The following is a 25941-nucleotide window of genomic DNA, read 5'->3' on the forward strand; positions in this document are numbered from 1 at the left end:
CTTGCACATGGTTGCCCTCCCTTCTCTTCTGTCCATGCGTCACCCGAAGCACCCAGGCTGGGGTGGTCCCTGGAGGCCAAGCAGGAGCCGTTTGCCTGCTGCCTTCCAGCTCAATGGGAGAGTTGTCCTTTGCAATGGTTTTCGTCAGAGCTCTGCCCTGTGCACGGGGGTTGGCTTGTTGACGCTTGGTGGGCAAGCGTGTAGATGGACCTCTGTCCTGGAAACGGTCCCCTTAGCAAATCTGTGTCCTCTGAGGATGCCCTCGCAGTGGTTTAACCGCAGAGGGCTCCATCTCCCAGGCTTCCTGCGTGCAGGAGACGCGAGAAGGTGGGTTTCTGCAGAAGGGCGTTTGCCCGTGCGGTCTCATATGTCTCGGGGTCTGGCTTGTCTCAGCTGTGGCTGAATGAAGTTGCTCTCCCCCGTGGAAGGCGACCGCATCGCCCAGGCCCTCGGCTGACCTGGGAGACCTTCACGCCCCGTAGCTGGACCCATTCCCTGGTCCCGTCCACCAGCGCTCCCGTCAGTCCCCATTCTTGTTTCGCTGGGTAGGGAGGGCTGAAAGCGCATCCTTATTGCCTCTGTTATGAGCTGTCTTCGGTCATTCACAGATATACGTGTACGTGTTATATAAGTGTATATACATGTGTCGATGGATATATTTGTGTGTTTGCTTGCTGGCTCCCTGTACTCTGAAGCAATGGCCCGCTCTGATCTGGATGCGTGACGCAGGTTTTGGCCGTTGGGTCCGTGAGTGAAGCCCTGTTCGAGCCGCTCGCGGGAAGAGGGCGACGGGGCTGCTTGTGTGAATTCTGCCTGTCCGGCTTTCACCTAAACATGGTGTTTCTCTCCAAATTGGACTTTATAGCCCATTTCAGGTGTCTCAATGCGGTCAGTGCTTTCTATTGCAAGCCCTTTAGCCCTCGGGCTGGCAGCAGAAAGCTTACGGTGAGCAAACGGACTCGTTAGTCGCCGCGAAGCCATTACGGCTTTGACGCTTCTGCTGCCAGGAGAGCGGCGGAGAGCAGCCTCCCTGGGGAAAGGGGGCTTTTTCCTTTCCCTTTTCCTCCCTCCCGGGCAGGAAAATGACTTTACAGCGAGCGCCTTCTCCAGGCCTTGCCGGGCTGTTTTCCTACAGCATGAGCGCGCTTTGGGGCTCAGGCTAGAACAGTTTTCACTCACGCACTTGGCAAAGCCCAGGAAACAAAACGAGAGATGGCAGTGGGGCTCCGCCGTAATCCCGGCCCGTCTAGGAGACGCTCCCCGCGGCTCCCCGCGGCTCCGGTGCGGTGCAGTTGCTTCACTGTAGAGGGAGCATGAGGAACTCTTAACATTTGCTTGCTGGAAACATCCAACTGTCAGAGAGAAGTTATAAAAGACAAAAATGCAAAGCAGAACGTGCTAAATTGAGCATGATGTGTCCCTGTACAGTTTGTGTTTCATGTCAACTGTTTTTAAGATTAACTGACATCCTTGCTTACAAGTTTAACTAACCCCCCGGGATTTAAACAAACAAAACACACAAAGCGAAAGAGGACGACCTGTGTGGGGGGCTCTTTTTGCAAACAAAACAGTCGCATGCTGGACGCTAACACCAAGCTTTACACTGTGTGTGATACGGCTGAACTGCTCCATAAGGCTCTGTCTTTAACTGCTCAAGGCACACCCTGCGACTCGGGTAAGTAAAAGCCTTTTACCTCCCTTCCCTCCCATCTCCTTTTTTATCGTTCTCTTTTTTTCCCCCCTCTCCTTTCTTCTGTCTTTCCACGGCTTGTTCATCTCCCAGCGTGCATGCCTGAGTCTGGCGACGGTGGCGGAGAGCTTAGGTTTTTGCAGCAGGTTCTGCTGGCTCCGCAGCAGGAGGCGGCGGGGGAACTGCAAACCAGCCTGGCGGAGGCTGCACCCTCTGCTGTGCCGTACCCGAGCTGCGCCGCAGCTACAAACACCCCCAGCCGCCCCTGCTGTCGGACTCACCGACAAAAAAAAAAATCTAGGGGTCTTGGGGATGCCAAAGGAATTAATTCCACAATCCAGATGCCCTCCTCCCTGTCCCCACAAAAATATTTTAGTGCTTGGGCCACCCTTGTACCCAACCAGTGGGACTGGGAGACACCCAAAGGTCCAAAGAACCATCACTCTGACATCTGAGTTATTACTCTCCCTGCGGGGATACCAGCAAGAAGTGAAAAGCCCCTCCAGAAACACCAAAGAGGATGGTCTGTTCCCAGTCTGTCCCTGTTTCTGTGCTGGGACCTCCAACTTCTTACGCTTCTCCCCTTGCCCTCTCTGAAGAGCAGAGCTACTTCGAGGCGCTGGAGCGGGGCAGAGTGGGTGCTGCTGGTCGTGCCGGGGAGCCGCCCCGCATGCCGCACTCCTGCCCTGACGCATGGCCGGTCTGTGCGGCTGGGGAGCTGCCCCGTGGCACCGGGCTCTGTGGTGGTCCCCGGCTGTCCTGGCACTTGAGATCTGCTTGGGGAAGCGCAGGATTTAAGCATGGCAGGAGTCAGGGTGGAAACTGCGCTGGGAGAGGTTTCTAGATACCCTGAAGTGGACGTCTTTGGGGGTTTTTCTCCTCTGAGTACAGAGTGGGATTTGTGTGGTCTTTACTTTTTAAAACATGAGTAGTTGAACGGCTTTGGTGTGCTTGTTGGTCTCCTTCCCTCTGTTTCTCCGTGGAGCGTTAGGAGCACTTCTGGGTTTTGCTGCTTGCCGCTTTGCTGCGTTCCTGTCGGTGGATGTTGGAAGCATCTCGGTGCTGCCCTGGGTGATGGACTAGATGAGCATTAAACCTTGCTGGCAACGTGCAAGCTAGCAAATGCACCAATTTGCGTGCCTTTGGAGTTGCATTTCAAACACTTTGGGACTCCTTTCTAGCCTGTTTAGGGTTTTTAAACTTTTTTTTTTTTTTGAAACTGAGACCTCCCTGGACCTCATACAATCTGAGTGCTGGCAATGCTCGATTTTGATTTAATTCTTTTCCTTCTCTTTCTGTTCTAGGGCAATGAAGCAGTGGCAGGAGTGATCGATCTTGGCACGGTAGAAATATTCCCTGTCTTTGGTGCCATGCAGAGAGGTCTGATAGATCAGGACACTGGCCTCGTCCTCTTGGAGGCCCAGGTTATCACATCTGACTTAATCGTTCCAGAGACCAATGAGAAACTCTCCTTGGAGAAAGGCCTGGCAAGAAACATCATCGATCTCAGGACTTTCCAGGTGCTGCAGGAATTGAAGGATGCTCTCCACAGGGTGGAAGAAGTCAGATGTGAAGGGAGGCAGCTCCTACCTGTCGTTGCTGCGATAGAAGAGGGGAGGATCAGTGAGAGCATTGGGCTAAAGATTCTCGAGGCTGAGCTCGTCACTGGGGGCTTTAAAGTCCCTCAGGGCAGAATCAGCATGGAAACAGCGGTGCGAGAAAGGCTCCTTACCCCCCAGCTTTATTCCAGACTTCTGTCTCACCTGGAGGGTGGCAAGGATTTGATTGACCCCAACACTGCTGAGAAGATCGGTCTGCCCGAGCTCATGCACCGATGCATCACCCACCAAGAGACTGGGCTGAGGCTGCTCCCGGTCAAGCAGCTGGCGGGTGGGATGGTGAGCTTGAAATCAGGCAGAAAAGTCAGCATCTTCCGTGCAGTCCAGGAAGGGCTGATAGACAGGCAGGTGACGGTCAGGCTGCTGGAAGCCCACCTCTTTGCTGGTGGCATTGTTGACCCCAGGACAGGGCACAGGCTGACTGTGGACGAGGCCGTGAGACATAATTTAATTGACCAGGATTTGGCATGCACACTTCTTATCCGGCAGCTTCAGACAGGTGGCATCATCGATACCGTCACGGGAGAGAGACTGACAATTGACCAAGCTGTAAGGAAAGAGTTGGTAGCACCAAGGATTGCGTTGGTGGTCCTGGAATCCCTGTGGTCCTTCATGGGGCTCCTGTGGCCAGAGACGGGGGAGATCGTCCCGGTTGCAGACGCTTTAGAGCAAGGAATCCTGTCTACGGAGTTGGTTTACAAGATTCTCAGCAAGAGGCAACTCATTACGGGTGTCTTTATACCAGAAACCACTGAGGTGTTGTCCTGGAAGAAAGCAGTTGAACACGGCATCTTGGAGAGAGATGTGGTAAAGAAGCTGAAATCCACAGCCATACCTGATGTCATGGCCAGCGTGCAGCTTGCTGGCTCTCCAAGCAGAAGCAGGCACGGCCAGAGCTCTTCTGGAAGGAGTCCCACAGGTCACAAAGAGCAAAGTGACCCTCTGCTAAGGAGTGACGACGAAAGGCTGATGTTCCACTTGATGACCCACAGCTATATCAACATCCATGATGGCCAGAAGCTGCTCCTAGTGGATGGAGAGTTGAACAGTCTCACTAAAGCCCTCATCCAAACCCAAGAAAATGGATCCTGTGCACATGTGTTGGAAGAGAGTGAAGGCTTTGAGGAGACAAAGGCAAACGCAGCTCTTGAAAGCGAGCCTTGCAATGGTTTGGCTTTGCAGCAGCTTGAGTTTCAATTTGCTCCTTCAAAAGAACAAAGCGAAAAGGTCCTGCCGCCCAGAACTGCTTTGGAGAATGGGGAGGTGGTGATGGGACCTGAAAGCCTCCTGTTGGAGGATGCAGAAGATATCCTGCTTGTGAAGGAGCAAAAGCAGATTCGTACCGAACAGGCTGCCATCAAGAGTGAAACTGATGCTGAATTTGGAAGAGAGCAAGTAGCTTCTACAAGCAAGGACAAACAGGTAAAGGTAAAATTATCGATGCCGGGACGTCCCGGTGACCTTGGTAGCGGATTCAGAGAAACACAGGAAACGATGATTGAGGCAGAAGAGTCGTCCAAGCCTGCTACAGTAGATGGAGTGGAAAGTATTGAAGCTCAGAAGAGGGCATCAGAAAGTAGGGCAGTTGTTGTGAAAGGAGAAATCTGCGTACCGATGGATGTTTCAGAAAGTAGAGAGAGACTGGAAATCATGGCAGAGAGGTCTCAGGATGTGGAGGAACTTGAACTAGAGGCAGAAGATGTTACAGAGATTTATTTGCTAGACGAGGAAACAGTTGAGAACGGCATGCTGGGAGGAGAGGAGGTTGTGCTCCCTAAAACTGGAGAGGCAGAGCAAACAGAGAGGCAAAGTGAAAACGCAGAAAGTGTATTGGAAGTGGAAGAAGGAGAGGGGGAAGAAGTACCAGGCAATGAGAGCGTTGATGAAACATCCCTGCCAGCCCCTGCAGAGCAGGAGGCGGAGGACGCTTTGGAAATGCTGTTAATGCAGCTCCAAAGCGGTGGCATAATCCACGAGCAGACGGGCAAGACTCTTCTTCTAAATGAAGCAGTAGCCTGTGGAGTGGTGCCCAGCCACACAGCTGTGAAACTAATGGAGAAAATGAAGATGTTCAGCGGCTTCTTTGACTCGCATACCTGTGAATCCTTAACCACCGAGGACGTCATTGAAGAAGGTCTGATGGATGAGAAGCTTCTCCAGAAGGTATTCGCATCTGACAAAGCGATAAGTGGCGTTCTTGACCCAGGCAATAACTTTGTCTACTCTATCAAGGATGCCGCCGCGGTTGGCCTTCTGGACAAGGAAACAGCAATGAGGATCCTGGAAGGGCAAGTGGTTACTGGAGGGATTGTTGACTTGAAACGTGGCAAAAAAATATCCGTCACTTTGGCTTCAAATCTGGGCCTCATAGAGCCAACGGGTCAGAAAGAGCTGGTCAAGCTGGAGAAGGCTTCCAAAGGGAAAGGCACTGATGAGGTGACCAGACAGAAGCTGATTAGCTTACAGGCTGAAACCAGTGGAATTGTGGATCCTAAAACGAAGCAGCCTTTGACTGTTGCACAGTCTGTTGAAAAAGGGCTCCTGAAAAAGGAAAAAGCTTTTCAGCTCTTGACCAAGCAGATTGCTGATGGAGGAATCATCCATCACATGTCTGGAATGAGGCTGTCTGTAAACGATGCAATGAAACATGGTTTGATCAATCAAGATTTATGTAACGAACTCATGAAAGCTGAAAGCGTGTGCCTGCAGGACTATGTTCATCCAGCGACGAAGGAGAAGCTGCCCTTGCACCAGGCAGTGTCGCTGGGGCTCGTTAGTCCGGACTTCCAGAGGAAAGTGCAAGAAATCCAGGCTGGGAGTGGAAGCATTATTGATCCTGCTTCTGGCCAGAGACTGGCACTCTGTCGAGCGGTCAAGGAGGGCTTGCTGCCCAAGCAGGTTGTGGAGAAAGCCCTGTCATCTTCAGAGATGAAAGAAGGAATTGTAGATCCCGAGACCTGCATGATCGTTCCGTACTCAGAATTCATAAAGAAGTGTAAAATCGACATTGAATCTGGCCAGAGGTATCTGGAGGTCCATCCCTTCAGAGCCATCAAGGATGAGGTGACGGGGAACAAGCTCACGTGCGCCGAGGCGGTGAGGCTGGGGAAGGTGGACCCGCTGCCCACTCTGCGGTTGCTGCAGGCTCAGGCAGACAGCGGCGGGGTCGTGGAGGGTACTGTCAGCAAGAGGCTCTCCCTGAGGGCTGCGGTCGAGCAAGGGCTGCTGGATGAGGAGATGGCCAAACTCATCGCCACCAACCAGATGAGGACTGGGGGAATTGTTGATGCTAGCAGTGGGAAAAGATTGACTTTAAAGGAAGCTGTTGAAAAAGAACTGATTAGCCAAAAATTAGCTGCCGGTCTTCAGGAGGCACAGATTTCCGAAGACAAATATGGCTCTGAGGTCGGCAAAGTAGATAAGCCCCACCTTTTCCAGGAAAAAATGGAAAAAATGTCTCCAAAAGAGGAAGATGTCATCCTCTCTACCAGTGCTGCTAAGAAGTCTGATGGTGCTGAGCATAAAGCCAGATCCGAAGCCACGAGCTACGATGTGGCTGGAGGTGCTGCCACCAAGAGATCCCCAGTGATGCCGACGGAAGGGAAATCAAAACCTCAAGAAACTTCAGAGGGTGGTGTAACGCGTCAGCCCCAAGAAAAGGTTGCACTGCCTCCAGAATACCCCCCAGTATTAGGTACAGCATCTCTCTCCAAAGAGACGGTGGCGGTAAGGGCTATGGAAAAAGGGATTGCGAAGAGCAGCTCCCAGGTGAGAGCAGCTTGGGGGAAGGAGTTGAGGAGAGAAGTCGTGGATCGAGGGACAGAGAAAGTGGAGGGATTGGGATTGCAGGAAGAGCAGTCATTCTTGGACACGGAGGTGCTTCACAATGCGGAGGACAGCGAGGAGAGGAGGAGGAGAGGGTCTGTAAGTGCAGAGGGGGTTGTGGCAGGTGAAGAAGGTGCAGTGGTGGCTTCTGAGCAAGGAGAGCAAGCGGGCAGCCCGGATGGGGTAACACCAGCAGCCCTGAGAGAATCTGGTACGGTGGGTCGAGGGAAGGGAGAGATGGGTCCTACAGGGTCGGGAGAACCCCCTGAGATTGGCATCCCTATGAAGCCCGCAGGAGACGAGCTTGCAGGTAAAAAAACTGTCAAGCACATCAAAGGAGAAACCCTGAGATTGGGTGCAGAAGGTCCAGCTGATCAAGAGAAAACAAGTGAAACTGAGCTAAAACCTACCCAAAAACAGAAAAGCAAGAAAAAGAAAGCAAAGCAGACTGGTATCCCAGGAGGCAGCGCTCAGCCGGAGAGATCTTCTGCAGAAAAGCAGTCCCTTCCTTTCCTGATTTCCAAAGAAATTCCAGGGAAGAAGGAGGAGGAGGACTTCGTCTCAAGCACGCCAGAACCAAAACGTGAAACCACCACCAAGATTACTGCTGGGCTGGCAAGAGACGCAGCCAAGCACATGGGGAGCAGCAGGGATGAAAAAGAAAAGAAAACAATTTCTGAGAAAGATAAAGAAAACCTCACTGGGGGTCAGGTGTTGAAAGGGGAAGCTCAAGAGGTGAGGAAAGGTGGGATCAGAAATGGTCACGATTCCTCGGTGGCATTGAGCCTAGAGGACAGCGTGGCCCAGGAGGACACCAAGGTGGAAGCCACCAGTGATGTGTCCAGTGCAGGCCCTGCAGCAGGCGAGCTGCCCGATGAATTAATTATCAGAGAGGAACCCAGAGAGGTTCAGGAAACCTCTGCAGTCCTTGAGCTTGGAGAAGAGACACAGCAAGAGCAAAGAGTGGAGACCAGCACAGGCCAAGGAGGTGCCCCTGTTCCCCCAAAATCCCAAGGAGAAGCGCCCCAGGAGAGGAGCAGGCAGGCGGGTCCTGGCGATCGGGGCTTGCTCTTACCCGTGATAGTGGAGGGGGAGCTGCTGGAAACCTCGAGGGAATCCACGAGACCAGCCCAGGTAAATTGATGCTTTTTGCTGTTTCGACTTTTTTTTATGAGCTATTTGTGCGTGTTTGATGTTAAATCTGTCCAAGGTCCTCAGCAGAGAGGACGGCCAGAACAAGAGGAGTGGATGTTTGAGCTTGACGTTGCAGTATCAGCTGCAATGGATTTGGCAAAGGACCCAGTGATGTATGACTGAAAACACTCGAGGCTTAGTTGTGGCTTCTTTTTACTAGAGCATTACTTATAAATGACTAATAAGTAGTGCTCTTTTTTGGCACTTTTACTGTAACACCAGAGATCTCTTGCCATTTATAAGCTTATGTTGGAAAAAGAACCATGTGTTGTATTTTTCCTGTAGTAAATCTTGTAGATAAGGCTAGCGAGTGGAAAGACCCTGAAACGGAATGTTATTAACAGATTTCTTCTTTGGAAAAAAAAAAAGAAGAGTATATAATCCTTTGTTTTCTGTCTAAATCTGAGGTTTTGTTTTACTGTTTGATTCTGTAGATCATGTTCAGCAAGAAGATGTGTCTGGAGCACGATGAGAAGCTGATATCTTATCTCTCCATGCTCCGAGATATCGAGATGAGAATCAAACGGGTGCAGCCGGCAGAGCAGAATTTGGCAGCCCTGCACGACCTGCTGCAGCAGGCGGAGGTAAGCGAGGCTGGGCCAGGCTTGGCCGGCGTTAGGCAGGACAGAGCTCATCCCTCCTCTCCCCAGCTTCATCCATCGTCCTTACACCTCCTCCCTGCTTCTGGGAGCCAGCTGGGGAGGTTAGTCTCAGGTTTAACAGGCATTTATATGCAAACCCTATCCAAAACCCCGCTCTGGCACTGCCTCTGGCTCACCGTCTCCTCCCTGCTTAGACGATAACCTAAGCGTGGCTGAAATGAATTTTACAGCCTGGAGAAAGACAGGGGAGTGCTGGCAGCTGAGCGGGGCTGGAGGATGGTAATGAATCTTTCTAGGAGATAGACGCAGTGTTTGGAGCTGGGTCTCCAAAACCTTTCCTCAGCGTTGGCAGCGGGATGATGAAGTCACCGTATCTTAGACATAACGATGCTGTCTTGCCTCAGGCCCTGGGCGCTGAGCTGCAGGAGCTGAGTTTCCCAGTGAATCAGGAGTTGGATGCCGTGCAGTGGATTGTGGCCAACCCCCCCGAAGAAGTCCCTGAGCAATTACTGAAGGCTTTGGAGAAGGATGCCAAGAACCTCCAGAAGTCTCTGAGCTCTGCGAGTGATGTCCTGGAGTCCCGGCTGCAAAACCTTCGCGGGGCGGCAGAAACCGAAAAGGTAGAGCTGGCAACTGTCCCCGCTGCCTGCTGCCCCCCGAGCATCCCAACGCTCCTTCCCTGGAGCGCTCTGCTCCTTCTTTAAATGATGCATTTCTGGTTTTAAGGCTAAAATCCTGGCACATCACGAGAGTCTCCAGGACAAACTCCAGGAGCTGCTGAGCTGGGTCTCTGGCACCGCGGAGTCGCTGGACGGCAGCGACTATCACCACGCGACTGATGCGAACAGCTTGAGTCGCTGCCTCCAGCACTACAAGGTAACCATGGCGATGCCCCTAATCCTTCTGGCTGGTGAAGTTGCTGTCCTCTGCGTGGAGGAGAAGCTTTTAATCCTGCTTCCCTCCTGGAGCCTACCAAGGGTTTGCCCTTATCCTTTGTTGCAGGAGGAGCAACAATATTGTATTTGCTCCAAAGTCATTTGTTTCCACAATACACAAACCATCTGCTTTGGCCTGTTGGGGAGGATGCTCAAATGCAGGTGTGTGGTGGGGGCCGAGAGACCGGAGGGATTCCCGTCAGGCTGTCGAGGAGAGAGCTGCCTCCTCCGTGGGGGTTCTGAGAGCCTCCTCCATCACGCCTGCCCCGCTCCCCTTCGACTGTCCGAGGAGCCCAGGCTCCCCTCCGCGTTTATTCATCTTTTAGCGATAGCTTTCAAGATTTGGTCAGTTCAGCATCTCCTGTTTGCTGGTGGCACCTTGGCATTGAAGTCAGGGGATCGAAGGCTTTGAGAGCCGATGGTGGCCCGCGGAGTCACCATGGACTGGACGGAGCTGGTGGCAGCTCCAGGTCGGGGTCATCTTCAGAGCCAAGGGCGGCCCTGCACGCGCGGTCCAGGCGACCTCTTGGCGAGGTGCTGGAGGCCTGGTGCAGAGGCACGTTAGAAAATTGCTGCGGTGAGATGCTGTCACCTCGATGCCGAGTGTGCTTTTGGGAGCGTTTGGGGTTTCTGGAACATACCGTTCTGGTGACAACGCACTTGTTTTGGGTGCGTACTGCTGCCTCTCCGCGTGTCCCTTCTGAAGCCGGCAGTGCAGGAAAGCGCTGGCTGCAGAGCCGTTTTGCCTTGACAGGTCTTTTCTCCCCCGTTCAGGAGCTGAAAGAGCCCCTCGCTGACAACAAGTCTCAGCTTGACACCACTGCCTTCGACATCCAGTTCCTTATCTCGGAGCACGCCCAGGACTTGACCCCGCAGCAGAGCAGGCAGCTGCTGAGGCTGCTCAATGAGCTGCAGAAGGCTTTCCGGGACCTGTCGGAGCGCGTGACGGCTCGGGTGGAGGTCCTGCAGGTCTGTCTCCAGCAAGCGGAGCAGACGGATCAGGTGAAGGTTGTGAGACATCTGCTTCCCGGCTGCAATTTGCTCGCTGAAACGCTTCCCAGCCACGAGAACGTGCGCTGAGACACCTCGTATTTGGGATTTCACGTGCATGCCACTCACAGTTTATGACTTTTCATTGCACATCATGAGCTTCCTCTAAAGTCTGTCTTCTTCCTACCCTGTAACTCCCAGGCGAAAAGTCGCTTTCCTCCCAAGCGATGGAGGCCTGCCGAGGTCTGGGTAGCACAGCCGGGCAGTCCTCTGCTAGACATCGAGTTGCTTTGGGCTGGGTGGCATAAACCCCACCAGAAAATCCCTGTGCAGAGGGGCCACCACAGACACCTGGCAGCTTTAATGTCTTATTTCCACTGCACAAGTGGGTATCGCTGTCCCAGAGAAACAGCCGATGATGTACCAAGGCAGCAGGCGGCTGCGAAAGCAAGTCCTCAGGTCTCTGCTGCGTTGCTGCAGCACCCATCACTGCATGGATCCTCTTGTTCAAGACAGAATTAATGGGGTTTTTATTAACAGTTGCTCTCTGTAACTCTTGCCTGTCCTCTCTGGAGTGTGTGTGTGTGTATATTAACCAGTTTGCTTTGCTTTTTCAGATTGAGTGTGCGCCCATCCTAACCCAGGAAGAACTCGCTTTGCAGCTGAAGAGCTCTTAAGAAGGCTCTTTCAATTTGCTTCTGTTGTTTATCTTATGGCTGGGAGAAACAAGCACAGTGTTTTGCACAAGTTTGTACATCACCTTGCTGAAATGCCCAGTGAAACTCAAAAACCGTTATCTCCCCTGGGAAAGGGGAACAGGAACGTTGCAGGGACTCTCGGGTCACATCATGCTCAATTGCTCAAACAGGCGCTTCTGTATTGTGCTCTGGCAGCAAAACGGAGGAGCTGGATCAGCTACAGAAACGTTTTCTCTCTCCCGGGCTCCCTCTCCAACCCCAGGCTCAAAAAAACCCAGCCTACTTAGGTTGTTTGGGGCTCCACAGTGGTGCTACCTGACCTCAGGTTGTTGTTACCTCTCATTAGATGAGTTTCTGCTGCAGTTTTCATGTTTGTAAGGTTGAATGGAAAAGGCGCAGAAACTTCTGGTTGAGCTCTCCCACGAGAGGAGCGCGCGACCTGGAGCGTAGCTCCGCGTGGAGCTGAACGGGCTTCTCAAAGAGCAGATTGAGAGAAACCTGCTCGAATGGTGGCAAACGTGCGGCGAGCAGCTCCTGCTCGGCAGGGACTCGGCACCTCAGCCCCGTTCCTGCAGCGCGTGAGCTGGAGAGGGAGCGGGAGCACGTGGAGAGCTGCAAAAGCCGTTTTCTGTGCTGCATCCTCATCTTCAGGAGATGCTCCAGCTGTAACCTCTCGCCTTGCCTTTCAGCAGTGTGCGTGACCGGAGGTGCAGCGCAGGCACTAATGTCCCCTCTCCCCTTCCCTCTGCCCGCAGACGCTGCAGGAGCAGCAGGCAGCCCGGGCGCAGAGCCTGGCCGAGCTGAGCCGCTGGCTGCACCAGGCAGAGGACACGCTGGCAGAGCAGCAGAGAGCGGCCAGCGAAGGGGACCTGTCCGCCTTGCAGCAGAGGCAAAGCGATGTTAAGGTCAGTGCTTTAAAAATGGAGGTCGGGAGGCGGAGAGGCTCGGTGCTGCCTCAGGAGCGCACGGAGCCTTACGGCATCCTCTGCCTAGGAGCTGCAGAGGAACATGCACACCCGAGCCGCCTCCTTTGCCGGCGTCCTGAAAAGCACAGAGGAGTTTTTGGAGGAGAACAAGGCAAAGATGGAGCCCGGGGAGCTGGCAGCACTGCAAGAGAAGCTCCAGCGTGCCAAGGAGCAGTACCGGTCCCTGCAGGAGAGGACGGAGGTGGCCCAGAAGGAGCTGGAGAGCGCTGTGACTGCTGCAGTGCAGCAGGAGACCGAAAAGGTAACGTGCAAAGAGCCGTAGGCCCCAGGCTCTGCTTGAGGTGGACGGCGAGGTCCAGTCGGTGCCATCAGATTCATGTGGGGTCCTGGTGTTCATCTGCGTGATGTGGCATAAAGCAATTTGCTGTTCCCTCCTGTCTGTCCCCCAGGCGAGGTGCTCCCCAGGCGTTTCTCTCATGAAACGTCTTGAGAGCTGCAGCCACGGAGGAGCTGGTTGCGGAGGGAATGGGGGAGTAAAAGGCACCTTGCTCTGCCTTTGGGTGACCTGTAAGGGGAGCGGGAGCGTCGGGCACCTCCACGCGCTGGCGGCGAAAGCGATGCTGGCACCTGCGTGCGAGGAGTCGCAGCCCTTGGCGGGGGGACTCTGGGTTGTACCAGGGTGAGAGATGCAGCGTAGCAGAGAGGCTGAGTTTATTCACAGCTTCTTTGCACCTTCCCCCCTTTCAGAGAGCCGCAGTGTTTTGGAAGGCTGGGAGTGTCTCAGGTGTTTGCTGTGGCTGGAAAACTGTTGGGGGTTTTTCCTTCTGTTGATTTTTGTCTCCCTCCTCCATGCAGCCGTTTGCTGATCATGCATAAAACGGGTCATTCTTATCTGGAGCCTTTGTGCTTTCAGGTGAAAGCTGCCAAAGAGCTGGAGGAGAACAGCAATAAGATCGATTCCCTTTTGAACTGGGTGGCATCGCTGGAGCAGAAGGGAGGGCTCCTGGAGTACAGACCGCACCCCGTCGAGCCAGCGCCAGGGGCGCGAGCAGGGACAGGCACTCAGGACGTCCCCGACAGCCGTGTCGTGGGAGCAGACAGCGCTGCCGAGAGCCTGGATGAGGAGTACAAGAGGCTGAAGGTCAGGACCCACACCTCGTCCCTCAAAGCTTTCTGCCCGACACGCTGCCCCTGCCTCTGGCTGCTGATGCGGCTGGGAGCAGGACGGGGCGTCAGATGGGTCTGGCCTCCGAAACACGTGTTCAGGGTGATTTTCCATATGGGAGACGTGGGAAGTCCCTGCCTGGCTTCCCGGGGGACGTGCGCCCTGTGTTGGTGGGTGGGTGCCACGGCGCGGTGCAGTCAGGGTAACGAGAGGTGCCCATCGTGGTCAGAGGAGGGGTTGCTCCCCGGTGGGCAGAGCCCCTGCCTGTATCCCAGCCTTGGGGCGTTCCCCCACCTTCCCGGCGCTGTAGGAGGGTGCGGAGGCTCAATCGCGCGCGTGGCCTCGCTGCACCCGCCGGGTGCTGGTGGGCAAAGACCCTCGGTCGCAAGCATCACCTTTGCTGTCTGGCATCTTTCAGGCCCAGCACCAGGAGCTGCTGTCCCAGCAGCAGGACGTCATCCTGGCCACGCAGTCAGCGCAGGCTTTCCTGGACAAGCATGGCCACAGCCTGGCTGGGGAGGAGCGGGACCGGCTCCAGGGCCGGCTGGCAGAGCTGAAGGACCAGTACGCAGCTTCCCTCTCGCAGTCGGAAACGCGGCTGAAGCAAGTGCAAGTCCTGCGGGACGAGCTGCAGAAGTTCTTGCGGGATCACGGGGAGTTCGAGGCTTGGCTGAAGCAAGCGGAGCAGGATCTGGAGGGGATGTACAGGGGGGACAGCGACCCCACGGCCCTCCGGCAGCTGCTCCTGCGACAGGGGAGCTTCTCAGAAGACGTCATCTCCCACAAAGGCGACCTGCGGTTTGTTACCATGTCGGGGCAGAAGGTGCTGGATGCGGAGGGAGCTGCTGGGGACGTGGGGTCCCAGCTGCTGACGTCCGGGAGCGTGGTCAAGAGCAAGCTGGAGGATGCAACGCAGCGATACACCACGCTACACTGCAAGGTACAGGAAGGGCTTTGCAAGGCTGGGAGTTAAACCCTGGGTGCCATTTTCCTCCTGTGCGTGTTGAATGAGCAGGGATGGCAGAGAGATGTGTAACTCAAGAGTACCTGGCTGGACTTCTAGCACATATGTAGATTGTAGGACAGGGGTTGTCTTCTTCAGGGCTTGGGCAGGAGTAACACCCTCTGTGTTGGTGTTGGCCTGCATGTTGTCTCCTGTAAATCCTTTAACACATAGGGCAAGATTGTTTTGTATTGTTTTTTGTCTTTCCTGGTGATTTCTGTGCGTTTTCCAGCAGCGCCCAGGTTGGTCTGTGCTTGTGTGCATCCTCCCGTTATATCTTGTTGCTCCTTTGCAGTGCACCAAGCTCGGCTCCCACCTGAACACCTTGCTGGATCACTACCAGCAGTTCCAGGAGGTGGTGGAGTCTCTCAGGACGTGGCTGCAGGAGAGCGAAGCTGCTGTTGGGAAACTGCTCTCGGAGACAGTTTCTTCAGATCCGGCCGTTCTGCAAAAGCAGCTCACCAGCGCTAAGGTGCGGGGTGCTTGGGTGATCTCCTGGGGGAGCGTTGGAGCCTGTACGGGTCTTTGGCCGCTGCCCTGAGCAGCCGCAGTGCAGTCAGGAGCAGGGAAGAGACTCGATCCCTTTGGGTTTTTTGCTGGTTGAGTGCAAAGATGTACCTGCAGGCTCAGGAGGTCCCGGTGCTGCAGATCAGGTGGAGCCGGACCCTTCCGAGAGCTGCTCAGAGCAAGAACCAGGGGCTGCAGTCACGGGCTGCCGTAGGGGACATCCCAGCGGGATGCGGGGAGACGTTCCTGCCCCGTGAGGGTGGCCGGGCACCGGGACAGCCCAGACCCCCTGAGCCAGCTCTGCGTGCAGCATGGGGTTGGACCTTCCAACCTACGTTATTATTTTTTCTTAGCGATTTTGTGATTTAAACGAACAGGATCCCTCAGCAGGGTTTAGCTGGAGCACTGAGCTCCCCGCGGGTGCAGGTCTCTCGCGTGTGACCCACTGGTGACTTTGCCCTGTCTCGTGTCAAAGCAGCAGCTGCAGGGAGACCTCGCTGAGCATCAGGTGCTGGTGGAGAAGCTCCAGAAAGCGGCTCGGTCCCTGCTGGAGGTACAAGGGGAGCCGGCCCCGGACCACGGGCACGTTCAGGAAACAACGGGTACGGAGCAAAACAGCCGCCGGCGTTAGCAGGGATGGTTGGGGAGAGCGTGAAAACCAACCAGGGAGGGAGGAAAGAAGAAATCTCCCACTTTTGGGGGAAGATGGGGCAAAGGTGCACAGCAACGCGTCTTCAGGGCTTGTGTTTGCGCGAGGGGAGGGCTGAGATGCAGCGTGGCCATTTGCGTTGGGTCCCGTGTCTCGCTGCTGAGTTTGGGGATGGGGATTCATCGGCTGGGGTTTGGCAGGAGCCAGAGGTTGTACTCGCTGCTCCCTGAGCACCAGGCCAGAAGCTCTTTGCCACTGATTCTCCTTTGTGCTGAACTCCGCAGATGCCATCGTGAGCCGCTTCCAGAGCCTCTCCCAGCAGATGGCCGAGCGCTCGGACCTGCTGCAGAAATCCATTGCCCAGTCCCAGAGCGTCCAGGAGAGCCTGGAGAGCCTCCTCCAGTCGGTGGCTGAGATCGAGAAGAACCTGGAGGGAGAGCAGCCGGCCGTGCTCTCCTCCACCTCCATCCAGGACTCACTGGCCACAAACGTGGTAAGGCTGGTCCCTGAGCTCCCCCGCCTCAAACACGCCTGTCTGCAGGACCCGAACCGTGCTGGCAGTTGCTGGGGGCTAGCTACAGTGTTCTGAAAGCACAAAAAAACCCCTAGAAAGGGATATGAGCAGAACCTTTAATTTCTTTAAGCCAGGACACAGACCTGTTGAAAGTCTCTCTTCTGCTGACAAGCAGGGCTTAGCTATCAGGCACCTGGAAAAGGCAGAGCAGGTTGGGGAGGTCAGAAAGGAAAGAAAAACCGGGATAGAAAACTATTCTTGCCCGACTATTCTTTCCCAAGGGCGGCCCAGCCTCTTCATGCCAGTTCAGTTTTGCTCAAGAGCCTTCCTAAAATGGCCTCCCTTTCTGTGTGTGCTTACCGCAGAAGCTGAAGCAGGACATCGCCAGGCAGAAGAGCTGCCTGGAAGCCACCCGTGAGATGGTGACGCGGTTCATGGAGGCGGCGGACAGCCCCACGGCCTCTGCCCTGCAGGGCAAGCTGGCAGAGGTGACGGAGCATTTCGGCAGGCTGTGCCAGCAGCAGCGGGAGAGGGAGGACGCGCTGAAGGGCCTCCTGCCGAAGGTCGAGCAGTATGAGCAGCTCTCGGAGAAGTTGCAGCAGTTCACGGAGAGCAGAGCGCGGATGTTGGCATCTGGGAACCAGCCAGACCGGGACATCGCTCACTTCTCCCAGCACATCCAGGTGAGATGCAGGGGGAGAAGACTCCACCTGCCTCAGGTTTCTAGGGCAGGGACATCTTGCAAAGATTTCTTCCTGGGCAAACAGCCCCTGGTTCACTCCCAGGCTGGCAGGATCCGCAGGACCTGTGCTGGCTCTTTGCCTGGGCAAAGGAGCGCAGCCAGAGCGGCTGAGGCTGTTTCCAGCAGTGAGAGAGGGGAATGGCATTTCCCTGGAGCCAGGCTGCTTTTCGGAAGGGCTCTCTAGCCAGGCTCTTAGGGGCCAGTCCAAATATAGCAAGGTTTTACCGATTAAAGACTCCACAGAGTTAATACAGCAAAACGCCCGAGTGTTGGCAGTAAGCGCAGCGCAGGATGTGACAAAGCCCTTGGAGAGGCCGTGGGTCCCGGTGGCCGGCCGTGGCTGCGCGGGATTCCTCCCTCTGGCCTCCTACGAGTGCTCTGCTACGGGAGGTGGTTTGGCCACAGCCTCAGAAAAGCTCTAAGTTGGCATAAAACCAGACACTTGTGCTGCGGGGGGGTTGATTTGGCTTGGTCTAGGGCCCCCCATCCCATTCACGGCATGGCCTTACAGCAGCACCGGGGAAGGTGGGACCTGCACCCACAGCTGCTTGAAGCATTTGCTGAGCGGGAGCTGGGGGAGCAGGTGGGACCGAGCCGTGCCCACCCATTCGGCGCTGGAGCAATTCCTGGCGCTGGTGCAATTCCTGGCGCTGCCCGCGGAGGGTCTCTCTGGCTTGCCAGGACGTGGGGCTGTCCGGTTCATCCCCTCCGCCCGAGCCTGCTGGCGAGGGCACGGTCGGCATCGCCCTTTGCTCTTGGCAGGAACTGAATTCGGAGCTGAGGCAGCACCAGGAGGACCTGGCCGCCCTGGAGCACCTGGCTGCGGAGCTGGGCTCCTGCGGCTTCGCCCCCGGCGCCTCCCAGCAGCAGGAGAAGCTGCAGAGCCTGAAGAAAGACTTCCTGCAGCTGCAGAAGGTGGCGAAAGAGAGGTGAGTCCCAGGGACCCGGCCGCTCTCTGGGGAGGTGAGTTTGGGGGTGGCTTTGTGGTCAGAGCAAGACCCCGTGCAGATCTCCCTTCCATGGGGGGCACGAGCGAACTCTTGCTGCCTCCCTCCTCCCACACCAGGAGACGTAAGGCAGCTCGCTCCAGCTGACGCTTTAAAAAAAGCCTTGGCTGGGGGCGTCGTGAAAAATTCCTGGTGCTGCAGGAGCTGGCGTTCGTGCATTTCCCGGCGTGTGGGCTGCCACAGCTCCATCCCAGAGCATCTTGCCGGAGGGGAGCGGGATGCTGGCGGGGGATCGGGAGCCTGCCCCAGGCGTGCTCTCCGGGAGGTGACAGAGCAGAGCAGGCTGTCCCCAGAGTCCCCTAAAGTGGGGGTAAAAGGGAGTTGTAGCAGCAGCTTGAGCTTGAATCAGCCCTGGCAGCGTGAGCAGGATTGGAGGGGCAGCGCGCCTGTGTCCCCGGGGGGTCACACCTCCCAGGCTGTATCTCCAACCTCCCTGGTGAATACAGGGAAGGTGATGGGGAAAAGCAGATGAACCTCATAATAATCCCCAGAAATCCAGCACCGCACAGAGAGCTGCCTCCGGCCGGCCCTGCGCAGGCTGCTCGCAGCTGCGGTCGGTGAGGGTGAGCCGGAGGGGCCGTGGCTCCCGTCCGGGGGCCGCCTTGTTCCTCGGGGACGGGCTGAATAGACGAGAGCTGCGGCCGGGGAGGAGGGGTGGCAGAGCCTGGCCTCCCCGGGCTGCAGCTGCCTGGAGCCAGACGGCATGAATGAGCCCTGTCTTCCCCAAATCTTTGCTCCCCCCAGGACAAAGAGAGCGGTGCAGAGCCGGCGCAGGTCGGCAGCGGTGGTCCCACGGTGGTGCCGGAGCGGCCCCGAAAGTGCCACCGGCCGCGGCTTGGGGGGCCAGCAGCAGTGAGGGGCTGGCTGCGGCGTGCACCCCGCTTTGGCTGGCGCTGCGTGCGCTGTTCCTAAGCAACATCTAATAATAAGAATATAAAGAAGGGCTCCTAGAGACACAACTGTGCTACATTCAAGCGGGGGTAATTGCAAGGCAAAGCACGAGCTCTGACTCTCTGAAACCTTTTCACTCGCAGAGAAAAGGATGCGTCGTCCTGCCAGGAGCAACTGGATGAATTTCGGAAGCTGGTCGGGGCCGTGAGGAAGTGGCTGAGGGAGAGCGAAGGCAAAATGCCGCCCGCCGAGACCTCCCTGGGCACCCAGGAGCTGCACAAGCGCAGGCAGCAGATCCAGGTGGGCAGCAGGAGCCAGAACCAGACTGGGAAACTTGGCAGCTGGTGTGGAAACACTGGAACGTGGAATAAATCCCAGGAAGCGGAGTCCTGGGAGATGTTTTATGGTCTCAGGAATCCTGGGCTCCCCTGTACTTGCTGGTGGGCTGCAGCCCCTGGTGTGTGTGCGTCCCGTGGTCCCTGGCTTGCGGAGAAGGGAGCAGTGTGAAGGTCCCTCTGGGTGCTGCCTGGTTTCCCTTCCTTCCCCCTGCCTGCTCGGGGCAGGGATTTGGGAGTGGGAAACCCCAGCGCAATCGTTTTCATGGAGCGTTTCCCCTTGCCAGACGTGGAAGGTGACCTCCCGTCATCCGAGCCCCCGCTCCCCTCCAGCACCGCCGTGCTTTACATCAGGATACGCCAAGGGTTTGACTCAGAGGCAGAGCAGCGTCTGCTGAGTCACCCGCGGCCCTCGCACCCCACGGCACGCCGCCAGGCTCCGGCACGCCGCCGGGCTCCGCCGAAAGCCGCGGGGACTGGACCCGCGTGAGGCTGGGTTGTGTCGAGAGGAGGAGGGAGGTCCCCAAAACAGTAGGAGGGAGAAGTTTCCTGTGACAGACCCGCTAGTTAGGGAAGAGCTTTTCACTCTTTGGTTCCCCCTGACAAAAATAAATGTAAAGACACCCACTTTCCCGGTGCAGTCTGCTTGCCGTGTGCTGGTGCGACCCTTGCCGGTTCCCTGGGTGCCATCTCCGGTGCCACCGAGTCACCGCAGAGGTGACGGGCGAGGAAGGAGGGCTGCGGCGGGGCAAGCGCAGCCTCCCATCCCGGCCTTTGCTCTTTCGATCAGGATCTCCTGGAGGAGTGGAAGGGGAAGGGGGCCCAGGTGGAGGAGATCGGCCGCAGAGGGACCCTCCTGGAGAACCTGATTGTGGAGATTACGGCCCCCGACACCCCATCCAAGGCCGGTGAGTCGCAGCCCAGCTTTCCCGACGATGCCTCCTTCCTCGGAGCTCTGATTGCTCTCGTTGCATCTTCTCTGAGCCTACCTCAAGCAAAAAATGGGGTTATTTCCCCTTTTTAACAAACTTCAGAGGGCCCGTGGTGCTCCGAGTATCGCGAGGCTCAGCCCCGTGGTCAAGTTGCTGCCGCTTGTTGTGTTAATGCACCAGCCGAGCGCTCGGAGCCCACCAACTTGGCTTAATTTGCTGCAGCATAACGAGCCCTGACTTACCCTGCCTTTGCCGTGAGCCCGGCGCGGGGACACGTAGCGCTGCTCGGATGGGAGCTTCAGGCTGCCGCAGCGCGGGGGTCCGGGCTCTCGGCCCCGCAGGGCGCTCGTGGAGGCGGCTCCTGCTTTCTCTTGGTGATGTGCTTCAGCCTCCTGGGGACCGGAGCGTTTTGATCAAACTCCAGTATTTGGGTTTCGTATCTGGATGAAATTTAAGACTGCAATATTCAGATGAGATTTACTCGTCTTCTTTTTGGCTTCCAGTCTGTGAAGCAATGAGATTATGTCTGGTTCGTTTGGAAACCAACTAAAAGATGTCTTCCAGCTCATGAGAACAAGTCTCTGGACTCTCCCCGTTGATGGGCATTTATGGGAATTCAGTCGAGATCTGGTTGTTAGGGTTCACTTGATGAGCAGCTCAGCGGGAAACCTCCAAGAGAGGCGGGGAGAGGCTTGGTGTGGGTGACTCACAAGGTCACCCACGCGGGGTGAGCGAAGCTGTGGCCCCTTACATCCATGAAAGCTTTAAAATGCGTGGTTAGAAAGAGAGGGGCTGACCCGATAATGGTTCTGATGAATCCTCCTTTGGTTACGAACGTAGCTGCGATACCTGGTGTCCAAGGAGGGGATGCTGACGCATCCTGCGTGGAGCCTCTTGGCAAAGAGAGCGTGTCTGTGCACCAAGGCAGGTTTAAATAGCTTCATCCCGTAAGAAAAGGAGAATATGGGGGAGTTAATCTATTCAGGGGAGTTAATCTCTTCAGGGAAGGCATTCAGAAGTCTCACTTGATATCATAATTCACCAAATCGTGCTCGGGGTAGCAGCTTTCCGGGGTGGAGAGGTGGCCAGCGGCCCCCAGTATTATGGTCCATGCAGGTGCCACGTCCACCTTGGATGGTGCTGGGAGAGGTGCCCAGCTCCAGGCAGCTTCAGCTCTTCTGCTTCTGGTCCAGCGAGGCAAGAGCAGGTCCAGGAAAGCGGAGGGTGCGGGTGGTCGGGAGGAGGAGAAACGAACAGGCTCCAAATCGAACGAATGCCGATCGCTCGGCGCCGAGCCGCTGGGTTCATCAGCGCCAGGCGGGTGGGCCCGTGGAGACGCCGCGTCTGTGCTTGGTGGCCGGTGTGGTCCATGTCGTGGAGGGCCGTTCATCGCTTGCTGTCTGCATTCCTAACACGTCTGTCTTGTCCCTCTGTCTGTCTCCGTCCCCTCTGCTCAGGTGCCGCGCTGCCCGCTCCGGGAGGGTCGGTAGGCAGCGTGAACGGATACCACACGTGCAAAGGTGAGCTCGCTGTCACCGCTGTGCCGGCACGCGCGTGCCGAGGTCGCCTCGCCGTCTCCGTGTCCGTTTTTGTCTGTGCATTTCCATCCGTGAGAATATAAACCCCAATGTGACACCGTCAGCATCCCGGCGCAAGTGAAATGAGCCTGCAAATAGGCTTGTGAATTCTCGGCCGTGCTGCGCGGTAGCCGGAGCCGCGGGACGGGCAGGCGGTGATGGAGGATGTAGGTCAGGCTGAAGGACGGAGCGGGGCAGCTTTGGGGAGTGACAACACCCTGACACCCCATCAGGTGGTGTCAAAAGCTGATAAATGGGAGATCGTTTTAAAGCTTGCAATTAAATTTATTGGTTCTAAGGGATTATAACCCAGCCAACCCTTCAGTTTGAAGAGCAATTTTAATTATTGCCCGTTATCTGCTGTTAGTTCGCCGGTTCAACGAGATAATAGGTGCATAAAAATGGCTTTATACTTTGGTGTCAACTTACTTAACACTGTATTAGCAGTGACATTGCGAAAGGGGGGCTCAGCTTGCATCAGTCTCACAAACACGAAGGCATTTGCTTTGTTTGCAAACTGTCAACATGCATATGCGGTGCAATGGGAAGGGCCCCTCTGGCACGAGAGGTGAGGATGATCTGACGTTGCTGTGCAGACAGACGGACAGCAGCGCGGCCTCTCGCTGTGGCTCGGGCTTGGCCGGCTGTGGCTGCCCAGGGCTAGATTAGTACCTGATAGTCCAGGTCAAGATGGGCAACGCAGGCAGCGGTCCTCATCTCAGGCTGCTTTTTGGGAACAGATCTGACCGAGATCCAGTGCGATGTGGCGGACGTGAGCCAGCAGTACCAGGGCCTCGGCGCGGCGCTGCGGGAGCGCCAGCAGCAGCTCTCGGCTATGCTGGAGAAGATGCAAGAAGTGCAGGAGGAGGCAAGCTCGATGCTGAAGTGGCTGGAGTCGAAGGAACGAACGCTGTCAGAGCTGGACGCCTCCTCCTCGCCCACCAAGACGGAGACGATGAGAGCCCAGGCTGAGCACAACAAGGTAACTCCTCTTCCAGAGCACAAAAACGGGGATCTGAGGACCTCCTCCCAAAGGATCTCGGGGATGTGCTTTATTGCAGCAGGGCTAGGAGGATGAGGAGCGAGGATCTGCCCTGGGTTAAAGAAGGGCTTTCCCCAGCCGTGCTCGACCCTCTTTGCTTTCAGACCTGGTGCTTTCCGGCATTTGGCTCGGGGGCCAGGAGTTTGTCTGTAGCCCTTGTTGCTGGGTCACTCCAGCTTCTTCGGGAAAGCAATTCCAGCCTTTCCCTGCTCTTGGAGCCAAGTTAGCTCACGATATTGCTAATAAAATGAAGTGACTTCATTAAAGAGCAAAGAACAGAAATTGTCCAACTCCAGCTTGTAGCTGCTGCTTCGTTCCTACTCGGTGATTTCATTCTTTTGCCCTACATATGAAGAAGTTCAAATGATTATTTTCCAGGCATTTCTGGCTGAATTGGAACAGAATTCTGGGAAAATCCAGAAGGTAAAGGAAGCACTTTCTGGCTTGCTGGAGAAATACCCGGATTCTCCAGAAGCAGCAAACTGGAAGAAGATGCAGGAGGACCTGAGTAAGTGCCTGAAGCGCTTCGTGAGGCTTCGGTCTTGAAACATCGCGTTAGCGGTGGTTTGGGATTGCAGGGTGATTCCAAAGTCACGGCAGAGCAGAGTCGCTTCTAATTAAAATTTAGTAAATAGCGAACTTCTCTCCAAGCTGTCTGGTGTGCAAGGTGTTCCTGAGATGAGTGCTGTCATGATTAATGAAAGCTCTCTGATGGATGTATATTTTAAAGACTTGCCTCCTTAAATTACTTCTTTAAAAAAAAAAAAAGGAAAGAAAGAAAGAAAAAAAAGTGTTAGCGACATGGGTTGATTATTTTGATTAAAAGCTTCACTGCTTGATGTAAAATTCTAGTCATTAGTAAGGCTATCCTAGGTAATTAAATGTTGACTAAACAAGACTGTGTGTTTAAAAAGAAGCCCAGAGATTCTCTTCTTTGAAATAGCAGGACCGCGTTTACGGAGTTCTCCGTCCAGGAGATCTGAATGTGCTGTGTGAGGACTGATACACATGAGAGTATCCTCATTTATCGAGCCAGGGATGTGAGATGGCTCCCCCAAGGTCAGACCAGCTCGTGGCAGTAGTGGCTAGAGCACAGAAATCCTGCTTGCAAGGTTTTTTTTCTATGAGCTTCAAGACCACGTAGCCATTAGAAATGGGTAACAGCTTGTTAGATGGAGAGTGAATAGAGCCACGCTAGTTTTATTGAAAAGCCGAGGCGGTTTCCCATCGGGGAAACCATGGGGAGGGTAAAAAACCTTCTCGACGGAGGGGTGGGCTGGCCGGGAGCACGACCACCGCCAACGCAGCCGCTGCTTCAGATTGCAGGTGGGAAAGAGCCAGCCAGGCGACGGCCGAGCGGCAGCAGAAGCTGGAGGAGTCGGCGAACCAGCTGGCCAGCTTCCAGGCTGCCGAAGCCCAGCTGCGCCCCTGGCTCATGGAGAAGGAGCTGATGATGAGCGTGCTGGGACCCCTCTCCATCGACCCGAACATGCTGAACGCGCAGAAGCAGCAGGTCCAGGTGAGGCTGGGAGCTGCGTACGCGTCTCCACGGTGGGTTCAGGACGAGGAGGGAGGGTGTCTCAGCCAGTACGAGAGGGGGAAGATTGCGCTCAGAGTTATTTGTCTTGCAAGTGCTCTGTCATGCAGCGAGTGTTGGGAGACCTCATGGCTCTTCTCCCAAGTCCTCCAAACCCCGCTGAGCACAAGCGACTGTGAATAACTTGAAACGGGTGCAGCGCTCGAGCTCTCTTCCCCGCGCTGGATTGACTCATCCGTGAATCACTTGGCCCCTCTTGGAGAGTGAAATTGCTTTAAACAAGACCGGTGCTGATGCTCTGCAGGACTTGCTAATGCTGCCCCTCCGCCTGGCAGCCTGCCCTTTCCGTACCTCCTGCTTCCAAATTCGAACGTGTCCGTAACCGGCCACATCATAAAATAAAACGCCCCAGTTAACATAATTAGATTTCCTTCTCATCTAACTGGTTTATGTTACGTTACACAGCAGTAGGACAAATAAGAGAGAGAGCAAAGTACTGAGGCCGCAGACCCCTCCCAACTTTTTCAGTTGCAAGGTCACAGTAAATCGTGGTCTTCCCGGCCCAGCGGCCGTCCCACCCCAGGGCTTCTTCCTACCGATGCCGTGGGCTGGATAAAGCCCCTGGAGGTCTGGTTTGTTTTGGCTGTGTGTATGCGGAGCTGTCAGTTTTATGCAAACATTTTTATGTTATTTCTCTTCCAGTTTATGCTGAAGGAATTTGAAGCTCGCAGACAACAGCACGAGCAGCTCAACCAGGCAGCTCAGAGCATCTTGACTGGCCCTGGAGATGTTTCTCCATCCACTAACCAGGTGCGGGAAGAGCTCCAAGGGGTTAATCAGAAATGGTCCGAGCTAACAGAACGCCTCAACTCCCGCTCCAGCCAAATAGACCAAGCCATAGTGAAGAGTACCCAGTACCAGGAGCTCCTCCAGGGCCTCTCCGAGAAGGTGAAGGCAGTTGGGCAGCGCCTGAGCAGCCAGTCTGCCGTCAGCACGCAGCCCGATGCCGTGAAACAGCAGCTGGAGGAAACCAGTGAGATCCGCTCGGATCTGGAGCAGCTGGAAGAGGAGATCGCAGAGGCTCAGACCCTCTGCGATGACCTCTCTGTCCTGATCGGGGAGCAGTATCTCAAAGATGAGTTAAGGAAACGTCTGGAGACGGTGGCGCTTCCTCTCAAAGGGCTGGAAGACCTGGCAGGTGAGACAGCACGGAGAAGTTGCTTAAGAGGCGTTGGGATGTCGAACTCCACCCCTGCTTTTTGCCAAAGGGCTCTCCCATCACTGGGTTTCTAGGAATAATAGGGGAAGCACTATTTCTCATTTTTTAGGGTGCTTCATGGGTGGTTTATGTGGGACTAAGCACAGGAGAGTTCACGCTCCAGACATACCTGAGCCTGGAGAGTGAGCAGAGGTGTTTAGTCCCACCGCTGTGGCTCTTCAGCAAGCCTGCCTGGCTTGCAGCAGTGGGGCATGTGCTGTGCTTGGGGGAAAAAAAAAATGGTTCCTAAATTCAGATTGGGGCATGGAGAAGACCCAGTGGCCACCCTCTAACCCTGGGACA

At 55.5% G+C, this 25941-nt stretch overlaps 1 protein-coding gene across 12 annotated transcripts in view; it reads left to right on the forward strand.

The window, feature by feature from the left end:
* MACF1 (microtubule actin crosslinking factor 1) overlaps positions 1–25941 on the forward strand; it is a 141102-nt gene that overhangs the window by 59666 nt on the left and 55495 nt on the right. For 9 of the 12 annotated variants that reach the window (XM_082329574.1, XM_082329572.1, XM_082329580.1 and 6 more), the window contains 21 exons: positions 2995–8268; positions 8763–8912; positions 9335–9550; positions 9657–9806; positions 10640–10873; positions 12309–12458; positions 12547–12780; positions 13393–13620; positions 14063–14584; positions 14943–15119; positions 15633–15756; positions 16088–16296; positions 16683–17000; positions 17822–17988; positions 19101–19257; positions 20083–20200; positions 21682–21744; positions 22542–22783; positions 23222–23351; positions 24163–24362; positions 25083–25578. In XM_082329574.1, the coding sequence (XP_082185700.1) occupies positions 2995–8268; positions 8763–8912; positions 9335–9550; positions 9657–9806; positions 10640–10873; positions 12309–12458; positions 12547–12780; positions 13393–13620; positions 14063–14584; positions 14943–15119; positions 15633–15756; positions 16088–16296; positions 16683–17000; positions 17822–17988; positions 19101–19257; positions 20083–20200; positions 21682–21744; positions 22542–22783; positions 23222–23351; positions 24163–24362; positions 25083–25578 (9559 nt within the window). The remainder of the gene's footprint in view (positions 1–2994; positions 8269–8762; positions 8913–9334; positions 9551–9656; positions 9807–10639; positions 10874–12308; positions 12459–12546; positions 12781–13392; positions 13621–14062; positions 14585–14942; positions 15120–15632; positions 15757–16087; positions 16297–16682; positions 17001–17821; positions 17989–19100; positions 19258–20082; positions 20201–21681; positions 21745–22541; positions 22784–23221; positions 23352–24162; positions 24363–25082; positions 25579–25941) is intronic. The other 3 variants (XM_082329573.1, XM_082329576.1, XM_082329578.1) reach the window with 2 other exon arrangements.

This window comes from Platalea leucorodia (assembly GCF_965183815.1).
Source record: "Platalea leucorodia genome assembly, chromosome: 18".
Taxonomy (NCBI): domain Eukaryota; kingdom Metazoa; phylum Chordata; class Aves; order Pelecaniformes; family Threskiornithidae; genus Platalea; species Platalea leucorodia.